The sequence below is a fragment of the Cebidichthys violaceus genome, unplaced genomic scaffold (assembly GCF_023349555.1).
Source record: "Cebidichthys violaceus isolate CVI_PGR_0920_01 unplaced genomic scaffold, fCebVio1.0.p SCAF_27, whole genome shotgun sequence".
NCBI lineage: Eukaryota > Metazoa > Chordata > Actinopteri > Perciformes > Stichaeidae > Cebidichthys > Cebidichthys violaceus.
In genome coordinates, this window is record NW_027176450.1 from 2604128 (window position 1) to 2619139 (window position 15012).

Genomic DNA, 15012 nt, shown 5'->3' on the forward strand with positions numbered 1-15012 from the left:
CCAAGTTAAAGCTGACGCTTTTATTTTGAAAACTTACCGGATGCTCTATCCCTTATCGGTGTCTGACTTCCTGCCTGGGTCGATCTGCTCTGTGTTAATTGACGCAATAAACCCGAGCCTTGGGCTCTCGCGCCCCCTTCATTGAGGCAGTCACTGCCTCACCTCACTGTGTCCTCTCTGTTTGAACAGGACATGCACTAATTCAGAGATTTTGATTATAAAAATGTTTGGAATAATACAGAAATTACATTTATAGCGCAGATCAGTAGAGAAATATTAATATTTATTTTATCTTAGCATTATTTGTTTTTTACATTTCATCATCACACCCTGACCGCACGTCCCTGCGTAGAGCTCTGGGTGAACACAGATGGCTACAGTTTGTACTTCCTGATTCAACAACAGGACGTCAGTGATGACAGGAGGAACATTGCGCCAACCGCGTCGCTCCAAACGCCCCAAACGCGTCACTTCAAACGCGTCGCTCCAAACGCCCCAAACGCCCCGCCCCAAACGCGTCGCTCAAAACGCCCCAAACGCGTTGCCCCAAACGCGTCGCTCCAAACGCCCCAAACGCGTTGCCCCAAACGCGTCGCTCCAAACGCCCCAAACGCGTCGCTCCAAGCGCCCCAAACGTGTCGCTCCAAACGCCCCAAACGCGTCGCTCCAAACGCGTTGCTTCAAACGCGTCGCCTCAAACGCCCCAAACGCCCCAAACGCGTCGCCTCAAACGCATCGGCCCAAACGCGCCGCTCCAAACGCGCCGCGCAAAATTCGCGTCACTGCAGTCTCATCGCGTCTGTGCAAAGACTTTGTATGTAATCTCATCGCGCGAATAATTCGCCCTGCGTTCGGTGTGAACACAGCTGGCAGCCTCGTGGGGAGGGGAGGGGGGAGCTGCGCTCATGTGATTGCTTGAAAATGAGGCTGACATCTGATTGGCTACAGATAGGTCCATGTTAAAAAAAAACGTATTTGTGAATCCGGCCAGGCAGGGGAGTCTCAAAAAACCCACCAACAAATGTGAAGAGATCCACAAACAAATACACACAAATCCACAAACAAATAGAAAACATCCACACACAAATACATACAAATGCAGAAATATATTTGTTCTGCGTGCATTTGTGAGTCACATTTATTTGTAAATCCTTCTGTGTAGAGACAGGCAGACAGACAGAGAGAGAGAGAGCGCGTGCGTGCGTGTCACTGGTTGCCATGGTGACGACGCAGGGCCTGGAGAGTCTGTGTGTCTGTTTGTTTATAAACATCAGTAATTAGCTGAATTAAGAACACCTGTGAGCTTGGCAGACTTTTCATGAGAAAACACTGGAAAACACCTGTCAAACAAATGCACTTTATACCAAAACCATGGGTCCAATCAATAAAATAAGTGCACCGTGAGAGAGATAAGACTCTGCCGAACGCCCTGGTATGTTTTTTATGTTTATAGTGTTATAAATGTGAGCGCCAGCGCAAGTTACAAAACTGGTACCGTCTGCTTTCTTTGACAAATTTCTTTTCTGATTTAACATGGGGTCTAATGGGGCAGTCGGTTGGAATTCATGTCGCTCCACGGCTGTTTGAGCCAAATGTGTAAGTCCGTTGAATTCCATAGACACTTTGTTGCGACCAGCACAAGATTTCCAAGCTTTTTGGCCAAAAATGGTGTATAAAGAGTAAAAATTGTGGGAATGGGAGCAATTTGTTTGGAAAAATCACAGAACTTTTTCCTGCTCTGCTCCACTCTGACCGTGATGTCATCACTCTAGCACTTAACGAGCTGCGCAATACACACCCATTATAAAATCTCAAACAGACCCAAAGTTTTGCTGAAACTAAATCGGTGACTTCATGAAAACTATGCTAGCTAGCAAAATGTCCATTTGGCTCAATAATGTCCCTCAATTTGTCTACGTTTTAAACTTTGAATCATGTTTCTACGTTAAAGTATGGCTGGTCAATATGGGTCCAAAGTTAAGTGTTTTTTTTGCTTTCTTCACGCCGAAATCCCATTCAAGTCAATGGGCCGATTTTTCATCGTAGATCGCGATTTTCGGGGAAACCGCTGGACGAATTTCTTATAAAAGTCATAGCTCACGATTCCCGATCAAGCCGCACGTGTTGAATTACTTTTTGAGCAGGTGTTGGCAACGCTGTGGGGCAAGTTTCACGGCAAACTCTGATGTGGAAGATGGAGAATAATAATAACTAGAAAATGCATTTCCTGCTGAAAATGCGTTGGAATGCTGAAAGATGAAATGAATTGCAAAAACATTGCTGAAAATACAGAAATGAGAAACTACCAATCTGAAAAATGTTGAAGCTCGAAAGCATTTAAACTGCACTGCTGAAAACCCTTCTAGTTGAAACGTCCAACTATGGTGTCTGTAGCTGAAAGTATGAGAAAAAAGGCTTTGAAAGTTGAAGAAGTTTAACAGGATTTGAAGATTTTCTCCATAGATATCCCATTCAAAACAAATTGCAAAAAGCTTAATAATTTAAAAAGTTTAAAGATTACAAATATGAAAAATATCACCCCTCTCCTGAAAAAGCTGAATATTTTGATATTCGAACAGCTTCTGTGGCTTAAAAAATGTCAGCAGTAGTGATATTTGTAGTAGTAGAAGTTGTAGTTGTAGTAGAAGTATTATTAGTAGTAGAAGTATTAGTAATTAGAAGAAGCAGTATAAGTAGTAGTATCAGTAGTCGTAGTAATAGCTGTAGTAGTGGTCGTAGTATTTAATATAACAGTAGTAGTAGTAGAAGAAGTAGTAATAGTAATGGCAGTATTTGAAGTGATAGCAGTAGTATTAGTACTAGTAGCAATCGTACTAATAGCTGTAGTAGTATTGGTAATGGTAGTAGCATGAATAGCAGCAGTAGTGGTAGCAGAGAGAGAGCCAGAGGGAGAGAGGGAGAGACAGAAAGAAAGACAGAGAAACACAGAATGACAGGAAGACAGAGATAGAGAGACTGAATGAATGAGTGTGAGAGTGAGAAAGGCAGACAGTTATTTGTACTGAGTGAGTGAGTGAGTGAGACAGGCAGACAGACAGTTATATGTACTGAGTGAGTGGGAGAGAGAGACAGGCAGACCGACAGTTAGATGGACTGAGTGTGTGGGAGAGAGAGAGAGACAAGCAGACAGACAGTTATATGAACTGAGTGAGTGAGTGAGTGAGTGAGTGAGTGAAACAGGCAGACAGACAGTTATATGTACTGAGTGAGTGGGAGAGAGAGACAGGCAGACAGACAGATGGACTGAGTGTGTGGGAGAGAGAGACAGGCAGACAGTCAGATGGACTGAGTGATTTGGAGAGAGACAGGCAGACAGACAGTCAGATGGACTGAGTGATTTGGAGAGAGAGACAGGCAGACAGACAGTCAGATGGACTGAGTGTGGGAGAGAGAGACAGGCAGACAGACAGTTATATTAACTGAGTGAGTGAGACAGGCAAATAGACAGTTATATGAAGTGAGTGAGTGAGACAGGCAGACAGACAGTTATATGAACTGAGTGAGTGAGACAGGCAGACAGACAGTAATCTGGATTGAGTGAGAAGAGCAGACAGACAGTTATATGTACTGAGTGAGTGAGACAGGCAAACAGACAGTTATATGAACTGAGTGAGTGAGTGAGACAGGCAGACAGTTATATGTACTGAGTGAGTGAGTGAGACAGGTGGACAGACAGTCATCTGGATTGAGTGAGAAGAGCAGACAGACAGTTATATGTACTGAGTGAGTGGGAGAGAGAGACAGGCAGACTTACAGTCAGATGGACAAGAGACAGGCAGACAGACAGTTATATGAACTGAGTGAGTGAGTGAGACAGGTATACAGACAGTTATATGAACTGAGTGAGTGAGTGAGACAGGTATACAGACAGTTATATGAACTGAGTGAGTGAGTGAGACAGGTGGACAGACAGTCATCTGGATTGAGTGAGAAGAGCAGACAGACAGTTATATGTACTGAGTGAGTGGGAGAGAGAGACAGGCAGACAGTCAGATGGACTGACTGTGTGGGAGAGAGAGACAGGCAGACAGACAGTTACATTGACTGAGTGATTTGGAGAGAGAGACAGGCAGACAGACAGTTATATGGAGTGAGTGAGACAGGCAGACAGACAGTTATATGTACTGAGTGAGTGAGTGAGGCAGACAGACAGTTATATGTTCTGAGTGTGTAGAGAGAGACAGACAGACAGAGAAAGAGAGAGAGTGTGTGTGTGTGTGTGTGTGTGTGTGTGTGTGTGTGTGTGTGTGTGTGTGTGTGTGTGTGTGTGTGTGTGTGTGTGTGTGTCATTGGTTCCTATGGTGACGACGCAGCAGTTGGAGAGTCTGTGAGTCTGTGTGTTTATAAACATTAGTAATTAGCTAAAGCACGAACACCTGTGAGCCTGCCGCCTTTTCATGAGAAAAAAACTGGAAAACACCTGTCAAACAAAACCACAAAACTCCCATAACCATAGCCCCTATTGCTCCGATATTCAGACTGAAGTGCAAGGATGACTTGAAGAACAGATCATGCGAATATTGGATCTGTAGTGTAAAAAAAAGTGGCTTCAATGGCGATTTAGAAATGGGGTACGGTTGTCTGTGCAAGACTTTTTTGAAGTACGTTTTAACATTGGGGTCTATGGAGGAGAAAGTTGGTTTTCCTCTCAAGTAAAGGCTTTTGAGCCAAATGTGTAAACCTGTGGGATTCCAAAGTCATATGTCTACGACAAGGACAAGATTAGCTACGTTTCCATCCAAAAATTATGCATGTAGAGTGAAAATTGAGGAGTCAGTCGCAAAAGACAAATATTTTTTTCACAGAAATCTCAGGCTTCTCTTCACTCTAGCGGTGACATCACGCACTCTAAGCTTCGCAATACACACCCATTATAAAAGCAGAAAAGGACTGAAAAACACATGAAAGCAAAAATGCTACTATTCAAAAAGTGTAAAAGATATCAAAATGATTATAACATACAATCATTGGTCAGGGTTTTCTCAACATTTGAAAGTTTAAATGGTGTCTGTAGCTGAAAGTATGAGGAAGTAGAAGGATCTGAAAGTTGAACAAGTTTAAGAGGATTTAAAAATATTCTCCATAGACATCCCATTCAAAAAATAAGTTGCAAAAAGCTTAATAATTCAAAAAGTTGAAAGATTAGAAAAATGATGAGAAATAGCACCCCTCTCCTGAAAAAGCTGAACATTTATATAGTTGAATGGTTTCTGTAGCTTAAGAAATGTGGAAGTTATTAAGTGCCAAAATACGTACGGAAGAAATAGTTGAATAAAGATTCGAAGAACAATACTTGGAATGCTGAATCAGCATTCCAACAATAAGCCCGCAGGATTACAGTCAGTGTGCTTTGGCACAGGCAGCTTGTGCCACAAAGCCACACTGAATTATAAAAGTACACCGCCGAACGGCATGCTGGGTACAGCTCGCTAGCTAGCCCGTTCGCTAGTCTGTTAACAGCTGGGAGAGGCTCCGTCGCTACAGTAACGTTACATTAAAGAACAGAAAAGAGCGATGCAGGATGAACAAAGAGAGACCGGAGATGCACCAATACAATGTGTGCCCAAGAGAGGAGCTGTGTCTGCTGTTTGGAAGTTTTGGTCCCAAAACGCTGCAGTTTGCACGATAAAAAATGTTTACATTCTGCAACGTAAACCCTCTAGTAATCAAAGCCTTTATACATGACACTAAAATGTTTTTATATTCTATGTACTCCTGACAGTAGAGCAAGTCACTATAAACCTATATAAAAACACAGTCAAGGGAGGAAAAAAAATACCGTGATATACCATGAAGCCGCCAGAATCTTAAAAAAAATACCGTGATAGAAATTTTTGGTCATACCGCCCAGCACTAGCTTGAACTATGTGGCCCAATTTAAAACCAGACTTTTGGTCTGCGCACTACTATTCTAAACTACAGGCTGTCATCTGTACCATCCACAATATTTACATACCTTTTGACATGAAAAGCACACATTATGAAGAGATAGGGTTGCAACTACCACTTGGCACAAGTCAATATTATTCTCCTAAATTAATCTCCAAAAATTGCTAAATACAAATACAAACCAAGTTCACATACAAACCATGCAACAGTAACAAGTTCCATCGTGTACTTAAGGTACAGTAATACGACACAGGCAAGCCAAGTGCTCAGCAGGCACTGAAATGTCTTTCAATTATTATATTCCTATGTTTAATATTCAACAAAAACATCTGACATGCAAATGTAGGAACGTTGTTGTTTCAGTTTGTGCTGTTCAATGATTCAACACATGGCCCAGGAACATAAAAACAAGGTACATGATTAACAGATTTTATTACCGATTGTACCTGTTAAATAATGATGTAACAATGTTTGCTGCCGAGGTCTGTGACATATCCGTCCACCTCCACCTCACAGGGTGGTGACACTTGCTGTCATTTGCATGAGTAAAGAGGACATTCTGTTTATATGGCAAGTAGTTGATGTTTTACAGAAAAAGTAACTAACAAGTTCAACATACACTGCCAACACCTCACAAATGTTTTGTATTCTGCGCTCGTCTTTTCCCCTGTTCTTCTGTAGTCATATATACAATATTTAATAATTCTATTAACCTCTGTCCTTAACATACATTCTAAGGAATCATTCCACTGAATGTGTGTACTGTGAGGAATGTCTGTGAGATGTGTATGTGACGTGTATGTGTGTTTGTGCATGTGGTGCAGTGTGGACTGAAATGCTGTGAAGAAGAGCGGCGCTCTCACCTCCCCATGTGTTGGTGGTGGACAGAGGCATGGACTGCTGGAAAGCCGGCTGCAGGTCCAGCAGCTCATTGGCTGCCTTGGAGGTGCTGGTGGGAACGGGCAGAAAAACAAGGGCATGGAGGATAAATCAGTCACTCATTGACAAAACAGTAGGTTCAACATACGGTTGCCTTGCGATGAAAAGTTGTGTCCTGAGCAATGCAGGGTAACCGAAAGATATCTTCTTCATTCTTATTTATGTTTGCAAATACTAGTGTTAATACTGATGACAGTGTCATGTTGGAGTGTTACGTTGCCTTGCATTTGCATATTATACGCATATTTTTACTTTTATTGCATGTTACCAGTACTGCTGCTGCAGCGCAGTTTCTATACAGACATCAAAGTTGCATCTAATCATAGAGAGCTCAGAACCTGTGAAGTCCTTTTGAAACATTTTAGCCATCTACTTGCATTTAAAGCTACTATGGGGAACTTTCATTTTGTGTTGGCACGATGACGAGCATTAACAATAATTAAAGCTGCAAGCAGCATTGATCGGGCCCTCGCATATTCACGCATGTCGAGGGTACTGGCAGGACTCTGGTGGATGCGGCCATTCATTTCCGTGACCATTACACACTGTGAGCACGAGTTAAACGGTATTTCCTGTGTCGACTAATGGCTTAGCCAGGTCATTTTGCCAGGTCTTCAGCCTTGAATGTTTTGAGTGTACCTCCGAATACAATCATAACTAATTCTGTAAAAATTTACAAAAAACTGAATGTGTCTGAACGCGCTTCAGTGTTAGTAACATAACAGACTGTCAAAGTAAATGCAGGTCGTTTGTCAGAGCTACCTGCACAAACAAATCACTGCTGAGTGACTCAAAGCTGGAAGCGTTGAGGTGAAATGGGAGAATGTTTAGTTCCATGTGGAAAAAAAAAAGATCTTTTTGTAAAGAATTAAATTTAAGCTAAAAGGTGAGCCAATGTAGAATAATCTATCATACCAATTAGTCTTGGTGCAGTTTGATTTTATTAAACAAACTTCATGTTGCACGACATTACGGCCTGTTCCAAAACAAACAAAAACAATTCAATTTACTATTAATGAAAACTCCACGTACAAGCGCGATTTGGAAACCTTTTTTATCCAATTTCTGCTCTCCAAATATCTTAGTTTGCACATATCAGAGAAGTCTTTTTCTCATGGTGTGCCCACGAACCCTTTCAATAAATTCAGTGTTCGGGCTGCTGTAATTATAGAATCCTGCTTACGTCTGTGGTTGCCAGTAGGTTGCGCTATGACTGAGTTAATATTGGCATGCAGAAGTCCTAAAGTCATGACAGTAATCAAGCATGTCAAGTTTGGGACAGTTTTGACAAAGTACAGTTGAGTTACAACAGCTTGATGGATGATGGTAAACCATGTAAAATGGCCACCACACCACATCCACGTTGTTGGATGAAACCTCAAGCTTTTAGTAACTTTTAATCACTAAGGTCTTTAGATTGTACTGACCAAATTTGAAGTTGATCTAATTAATTCCCTAGGAGCAGTTCGTTAAAGTACAGCACCTGGAAATTGCCAAAAAACAATGACAAATTAATACAAAACTCAAAATGGCTGACTTCCGGTTGGGTTTAGAGCATGGACCCCTACGATTTTATTTAAGTCTACATGTGATACATCTGTTTACAAAATTGTATACATCTAGGTGAACTGTATTGCGAGGGCTGCATCGTCGGAATATTGTAGACGGCGCTATCGAGCCGACTTACCACTCTGAAACATTGAAATCTCATCAGATAACTACATTCAGGATTTTCAATGTGTTTGACAAGTTTGGTTATGTTTTGAGCATTTTTAGCCCCTCAAAAACACCTTTGTTTTTCATGGTGAATACCATGAAAAACACGTCGAGGCAACTGCCTTTCACGAAACAACAAGCTTTGAGTAACTTTTCATCACAAAGGTCTTTAGACTATAGTGACCAAATTCTAAGTTGATCTGATTAATTCCCTAGGAGGAGTTCGTTAAAGTACAGCGCCTGGAAATTGCAAAAACGACACTAGAAATTCATACAAAATTAAAAATGGCTGACTTCCAGTTGGGTTTAGGGCTTGGCCCTAAGAGACTTTTTTTTTTTTTTTTTTTTTTTTTTTTAAGTACACATGTGATACATGTGCCTACCATATTTTGTAAATCTATGTGAAACGTACTGCGAGGGCTGCTTCGTCGAAATTTTGTAGGGGGCGCTACCGAGCTAGGCTTTGTTTGTTTAGAGCCCCTCAAAAGCACCTTTGTTTTTCACGGCAAACAAGTTGGCCTTTGGTGAAACATCAAAAGCTTCATGAACTGGCATTATAAACTTCTTACATTTGTGTGGAACTAATTTGATGTTTATCTGATTTACCTACTAAGAGAAACAAGCCAAAGAATAGAAACTTTAACTTCCCGTTACCAGTAGGTGGCGCTATAATTATTATACACAGTTGACCTGTGGATAGCTTCAGGACTGGAGTCTCATCAAACATGAAATCTGGAAAAGATCTAATGATGTGAAGTCGATTTACATCAGTTTATTCGTTCATGGCGAAGGATCGAAATTTACCCAGCCGACACCTTTCAACACATTCTTACAATCTTCACAATGAAGCATTATCACTTCTGACAATATTTGAAAGGGATCTGATTAATCTGTGAGGAGCAGGATGTCAAAGTACAAAACATACAACTTCCAGTTGCCACTAGGTGGCGCTATTACTATGATTCTAAATTGTCGCATAAATGTGTTCCGAGTCAGGATGTTATGACATATGAGAGATTTGGAGCAGATTAGACAATGTATGGGCGAGTTACATTAACTTCATGGCAAATGGGGTTTTTTTGCCGCCATGCCACGGATATATAGTTTGATAACTTTTTAATCTTTGAGTAACTTTTCACTGCCATGATCTCAAGAGCATACTGACCAAATATGAAGCCAATCAGGTTAAATCTCTAGGAGAGGAGTTCGTTAAAGTACGGCGCCTTGAAATGGTCCAAAAACCATCATAAAATTAAAAATGGCCAACTTCCTGTTTGGTTTAGGGCATACCTCTTTGTGGCTTTTTTGTACGTCCCATCACGTTACATATACCTACCAAATTTCATAGAGCTAGGTCAGGGGTCGACACATCAGATCTACTTTAAAATTAACACTTAACGTTACACATAAAAGTTTACTAGATTATGGATCAATAAATGAGGTCAACACACGTCTCTCACTCGTAGCTCTGCTGGTGACTGAAGTCTCAGAGCAATCAATGTTTAGTTCCTTTATAGTTTGTGTGTGTGGACTTCACAATAGTTGTGCAGAACAAAATAAGCATTAATAAGAAAAGGGAAGTCCTCCGTTTTGTGTCCGTCCTCCTCAAAGCTGCTAACCGTGACTTCAGACGTCCGCCCCGTAGGGCTGATAACGCCGCCAAAATAAAAAATGTTTTAATAGTTTGTCAACTAAAATGAGCGTCACATCCTAGTACGTTGCTGTAAAGCGCCTTTCCCTGCAGGTGGCTAATTATGATTCGCAGACCACTGCCATCGGTAAACTAGTGTAAGCTATTATGTTGAGCACGTTAAGAGCTCTCCAGGAAGCAGTGTTCCTGTGTTTGGAGCTTTTATTGGGGAGGATGAGATGGAAACAGAAAGAGGTTCTGGTGAAAAGTGGGAGAAGTGAATAAAGTTGCTGCCGTCTTGTCGCATTATTTTACTATCATTAAGTATAGGAAACATTAACCTTCGGCTACACTATCAATGGATAAATCCCAAAAAAGAAAAGTCATGGAGGAAAATAGAGAGTTTAATTCTGCGTGGACGTATTAATTAGCTTTCACTGCCAACAATGCCGGCTTACCTGTATAGTTGAAATGTGGTGAGAAATTAGCAAACAACAAAAAATGTAATGTTGAAAGACACTTCCAGAACAAACACACAGCATTTGCTGAAAGGTATCACGCTGGAGATGAGCGAGATTAAGTTTTTTTTCTCCTCTTCATAAGAGTTTGTTATTGTTATAACAGGTAAAATAGCAATAAAATGTCAAGAATTGTCTTTATTATTGTTCTATAATTTCATAAATACAACAAACTATAGTTTTTGTATGTATAATATAACTATATATCAAATTTTATAAGCTGTGGTATCAATGCTCGGGCCCCAACTAGATAGAAATAGCCAATCTTCTCACTGATGGTCTTGTTACTGATGAAGGTCATGTAGAGGCATCAGTATTAGATGAGTCCATTTAAAAAACAGTTAAAAGTTCATCACAGTAATTAGGCTGTAAAGGCACAAAAAGCTCAAAAAAAGTATCTAATTCAGTTTGTTGTCTTCAAATGTCCAAATGTTAATTTGAGCTGTTTATTAAAACAAAATGATCAGATCTTCTTTCAGCTGTTATCTCCAGTTCTGAAACATCCGTGTCATGAGTGTCAGGCTACATCCAAACTAATTTGTGTCCCCTGATTCATCACGCCCCCATCACGTTTCACTTTCCAAGCGTTGCTGGCCTTGCTGCCTATGCTAGCAATGTCCTGACCAATAATCTAGTAACACTTAATTTGTAAGTGTTCATTTTTAAAGTAAATTTAATGTGTGAGAGAGAGAGATAGAGCCAGACCTATAGGAAGCCTTGTAATGGTCTGAAAAAGAAATCTGATGTTATAAAATAAAAACAAAATAGTGTGGAATGAATAATAAGCCCTGTGGCCTCACCTGTTGGTGGAGCTGGGGGTGGAGAAGAGGTCAATGGCAAGGGCTGAGTTGATGGTCCCACCCACCGTGGAGATAGGGGAGGAGTCTGTGGTTGCTGCGGAAGGATTCTTCTGGAGCTCTAACAGACGCTGCTCCTTCAATCATTAGGAGGACAGTGTTAAGCAAAGTTCACACTACACGTCAAGGAATGTAAATACGCTTGCACCAGTTAGCAGCAATGGAGAAAGGCAGCGAATTGGGGAGACAACGAGGTCCGGGAGCTCCTTACTCTCCTAGCAGAGGAGCTCAACACTCACCATTATTGTTTGGGATGCAAGTCGCTGCCCGACGCAAATGTTACACGTCAAACTAGATGCAGACGCTGTTGTGTTAAACGTCATGGCTCTTTTGATGCCAGCATGCCATCTGAAATCACACACTGGGGCGGCATTATGCCACCGTTGTTTTGTTCAGAATGAAAAAGCACTTCTTACAGCAGAATCTCTGCGCGAAAAGGGCTTTTAAATCGTTTATAAATTAATGATTTGTGAACACCGACTCAACGCTGATTTGCCTCTGATCTGGGGCTTTTGTTGGGCTGTGGTAAACGTCTGCTTTCATATAACACACAAGTCAGCATTCACACATTCACTGGTGGCTGCTCATCAGAAGCAATAAACTCACGCTCATCAGCATCTTGCCCAAGATGTTGGCATAAAGACTGCAGGATTGAACCACCAATCTCCTAATTAGTGGACGACCCCTCTACCTTCTCCCGCTAAGCATTTGATATGATCACTAGAACAGTGATTTTCAACCATTGTGCCACGGCTCACCAGTGTACGCCATGGGAAAATGTCCAAATTCACTTAGTACCGCAGCTGAGAAAAGGTTGAAAAACACTGCACTAGAAAGTAGGCTAGTGCAGTGGAAAGTAGGCATTCATGGATTTAACAATTCATACCAAATGCCTGAAGAACACTAAGCTGAAATAAATGTAGGTGAGTGAAGAAAATGTACCTTTAGTGCTCTCAGGCGACTCTGCTCTTCCTCCAGGGCTGCCTGTTTTTCCCTCTCGGCCACTTTGGTGAAAGATATGCCAGTGTTGGCCAGGGAGGAGACCGCATTGGAGAGGGTGCTGGCCCTGAATCAACGGACAGACACAAAAAACAATGACAAACCAAGAACCATCGCAGAGCGGTCCAGAAACTACACTGAGGTTTGCACATATACGTTTCACAACTGTTTGGTGCGCTTTTTACTTTATATCTCTGTGGTGTCAAAGTTGTCTTGTTTCCACTGTTTGTTTGTGAATTGTAACACATACATGAATAGTTTAACTGTGCATCTTAGCATCTTCCATGCTGAAAAAAAAACAAACTTCAAAATCAGTCCACAACTATCAAGTTTCTGAAGCAACCCCGAGCCTCTGCTCGGTGCCAGATGAAGTGAAGCAGACCTACCTGCTGGCTGCTGTTGAGTCTTTGACTTTCTTTCCCTCTAAAGAGGCCAAGTGCTGCTCCAAGGCATCAAGCAGGCTACTGGGGGCCTAGAGTGAAGGTCATTGATAAGCATTAAGTTTCAGACGGAAGAAAGCCTAATACAAGATTTCCTCTGAAGAAGGAAAAAACAACAACACTGAAGCATGCCAAGTTATTGCCAAGAGTACACAAACAGAGATACTCCCAAATACAGAGAGAGAAAAGGTTCAGATACTTACACAAACTGTAAACTAAAAAAAGGAGAGATAGAAAGAAGAGAAAAATACAGAAAATAAAAGGTGGCAACAGTCAAGATGTTATAAAGAAAACCTCTGGGAGAAAGCTCTCCACTTCTGGCATATTGGTTACAGTTAGAAACTTCTACCAACTACATAATGAACAACAGAGACTCCAAATAAGTGTATTTTCTACATAATGCACTACTTCAGCAGGTCACTGTTTTATACAAGATGGTTCCATCATATCACACCCTAAAACCCTTGATTCACACCTTTATTTGCTGTATGGCGTGCAAGGTCAGGAGTGAGTGTGAGTTGGAGGGTGTGTGTGAGAGCTATAGAGGGCGCATGCATTGCCTGCCTAGCATGCACAGCGCTGGGTGTTAAAACTCGACAGGCCTGAAGCTGCAGGGGTTAGCAGCCTGTGAAAAAACTATTTTAGCCACATTTAGCAAGTTGCATATCATGGAGCTCACTAAAGCACTTGAGTACACGTAATGACCCGCAGCTGAAAGTTTGCAAACAGATAGAGATATTACAGTGTGTCAATATACTTAACACCAAAAATAAAATGCTGCATGAGAGTAAATTCTTAAAGTGTTGACATCTTATCAAGTTACCAGGAGTTTGTACAATATTGCCGAGTTCTACGTCAGCTCTGAGACTCACTTGATGCACATTATGGTCTAACAGTGGTTGTAAAAGTGTTACTAAGCTACAGGATGAACTAAAACATAGAAATAAAATAGATTGCAGATGCAAGCTAATTCTCAGTGGTTTATACCAAGCTCAGCACATAAAACAGAAACTACAGGCCTGGATGACAGTTGGCTTAAATGACTTGATTTCTGTGGTATTTCACTAATACTAGCACATTACATAGGGGAGCAGGTGCTACTGCACATTGACAGTATCCTTGAAGTCATTATTGACATTCAGTAGGGATTTGGCCAAAAAACACATTATCAATTAATACCCCCATTTGGCCATTGTCCTGTTTTAAGTTAAACAAAGCCAGTGAAGAGGTGAGGGGTGTAAAGTTAAGTCAAGTTAATTGCAAAGAATCCAAATGGTCATCTTTAGATTTGCTTACCTGTGACAGATCTGGGATGTCCCCTCGATCAATTCCGACTTGCTGCAGGAAGAGAACAAAGACCATCAGAGTCGGATAGAAAAAAAACAGCCATGTCTTCTACATCCGGGGTCCTTTCTTACCTCTGCAACTTTGAGGAACTCTGAGATTCTAGTCATTCGTGTAAGGAATTTCTTGTAGATGTCAAGTCCTTCTTTGCACTGGACTTTCTTCATGTCAAAGTATTTCTCTGTTAAGAGACGGAGACACAAAGATGATGACAAACACTATCATGATTTCCCTTAACTCTACTTTGATGTTTTTAGGTTCATATTTTCAGAACACAAATCATAGTCTTATGGGTACAGTATCTCCATAGAGTACACACACACACACACACACACACACACACACACACACACACACACACACACACACACACACACACACACACACACACACACTTTAACAGGTGTCAGCAGACATGATAAATGATGGTAAATTCCATCTTGAGATCTGTTAGATTTGCATAGTTAATATTGAAGTTCTATCGTATGATCATGAGCATTGAGGACTACTGTACAACGTCCCCTAACCTTTCTTTGGATTAAGCTTGTTGGAAGTCTGCAGTTCTAGGAAGCCATCACTTTTTCAGTCCTCTGTTTTTATGTTATAGACCAACATGAACTCTGTGGCTGTAAGCACATCCTTGCTTTCAAATCTCAATG

The 15012-nt window shown here is 41.2% G+C and overlaps 1 protein-coding gene across 11 annotated transcripts in view; it reads right to left on the reverse strand.

Annotated features, from left to right (window-relative positions):
- Window positions 1-15012, reverse strand: part of picalma (phosphatidylinositol binding clathrin assembly protein a) — a 43434-nt gene that overhangs the window by 15414 nt on the left and 13008 nt on the right. For 9 of the 11 annotated variants that reach the window (XM_068721287.1, XM_068721286.1, XM_068721285.1 and 6 more), the window contains exons 8-13: window positions 14428-14534; window positions 14306-14347; window positions 12956-13041; window positions 12513-12636; window positions 11514-11647; window positions 6774-6859 (exon numbers count right to left, since the gene is read on the reverse strand). In XM_068721287.1, the coding sequence (XP_068577388.1) occupies window positions 6774-6859; window positions 11514-11647; window positions 12513-12636; window positions 12956-13041; window positions 14306-14347; window positions 14428-14534 (579 nt within the window). The remainder of the gene's footprint in view (window positions 1-6773; window positions 6860-11513; window positions 11648-12512; window positions 12637-12955; window positions 13042-14305; window positions 14348-14427; window positions 14535-15012) is intronic. The other 2 variants (XM_068721284.1, XM_068721278.1) reach the window with 1 other exon arrangement.